The sequence below is a fragment of the Morone saxatilis genome, unplaced genomic scaffold, assembly GCF_004916995.1.
Source record: "Morone saxatilis isolate NCDOM2014 unplaced genomic scaffold, NCSU_SB_2.0 Contig5, whole genome shotgun sequence".
Lineage (NCBI taxonomy): Eukaryota > Metazoa > Chordata > Actinopteri > Moronidae > Morone > Morone saxatilis.
Window position 1 is genome coordinate 12,400,209 of NW_023340095.1, and position 217 is coordinate 12,400,425.

At 45.2% G+C, this 217-nt stretch overlaps 1 protein-coding gene across 1 annotated transcript in view; it reads right to left on the bottom strand.

Moving 5' to 3' along the window:
• Positions 1-217, bottom strand: part of LOC118339002 (activin receptor type-1-like) — a 23,556-nt gene that overhangs the window by 9,006 nt on the left and 14,333 nt on the right. Inside the window, 1 exon segment of the mRNA XM_035676506.1 lies at positions 1-135. This exon segment is cut by the window's left edge and continues 18 nt beyond it. Within this exon segment, the coding sequence (XP_035532399.1) occupies positions 1-135 (135 nt within the window).

Genomic DNA, 217 nt, shown 5'->3' on the forward strand with positions numbered 1-217 from the left:
TTAGTCTCTCCATTTGGTTGTGGTGGATGCGTCTGAATACCAGGATAGCAATAGCAGAGAGGACAATGAGGACGATGATGGGCGCCACGATTGCGACAGCCAGTGTGGTCACGCTGTAGCTGGATAGCTCTTCAGCTGTGAGGGGAGAGAAAATAATTACAATGTGTGACATTTCTTCACATTATCGGGTCATCATTTTGGACATTTTGTAGAAAAA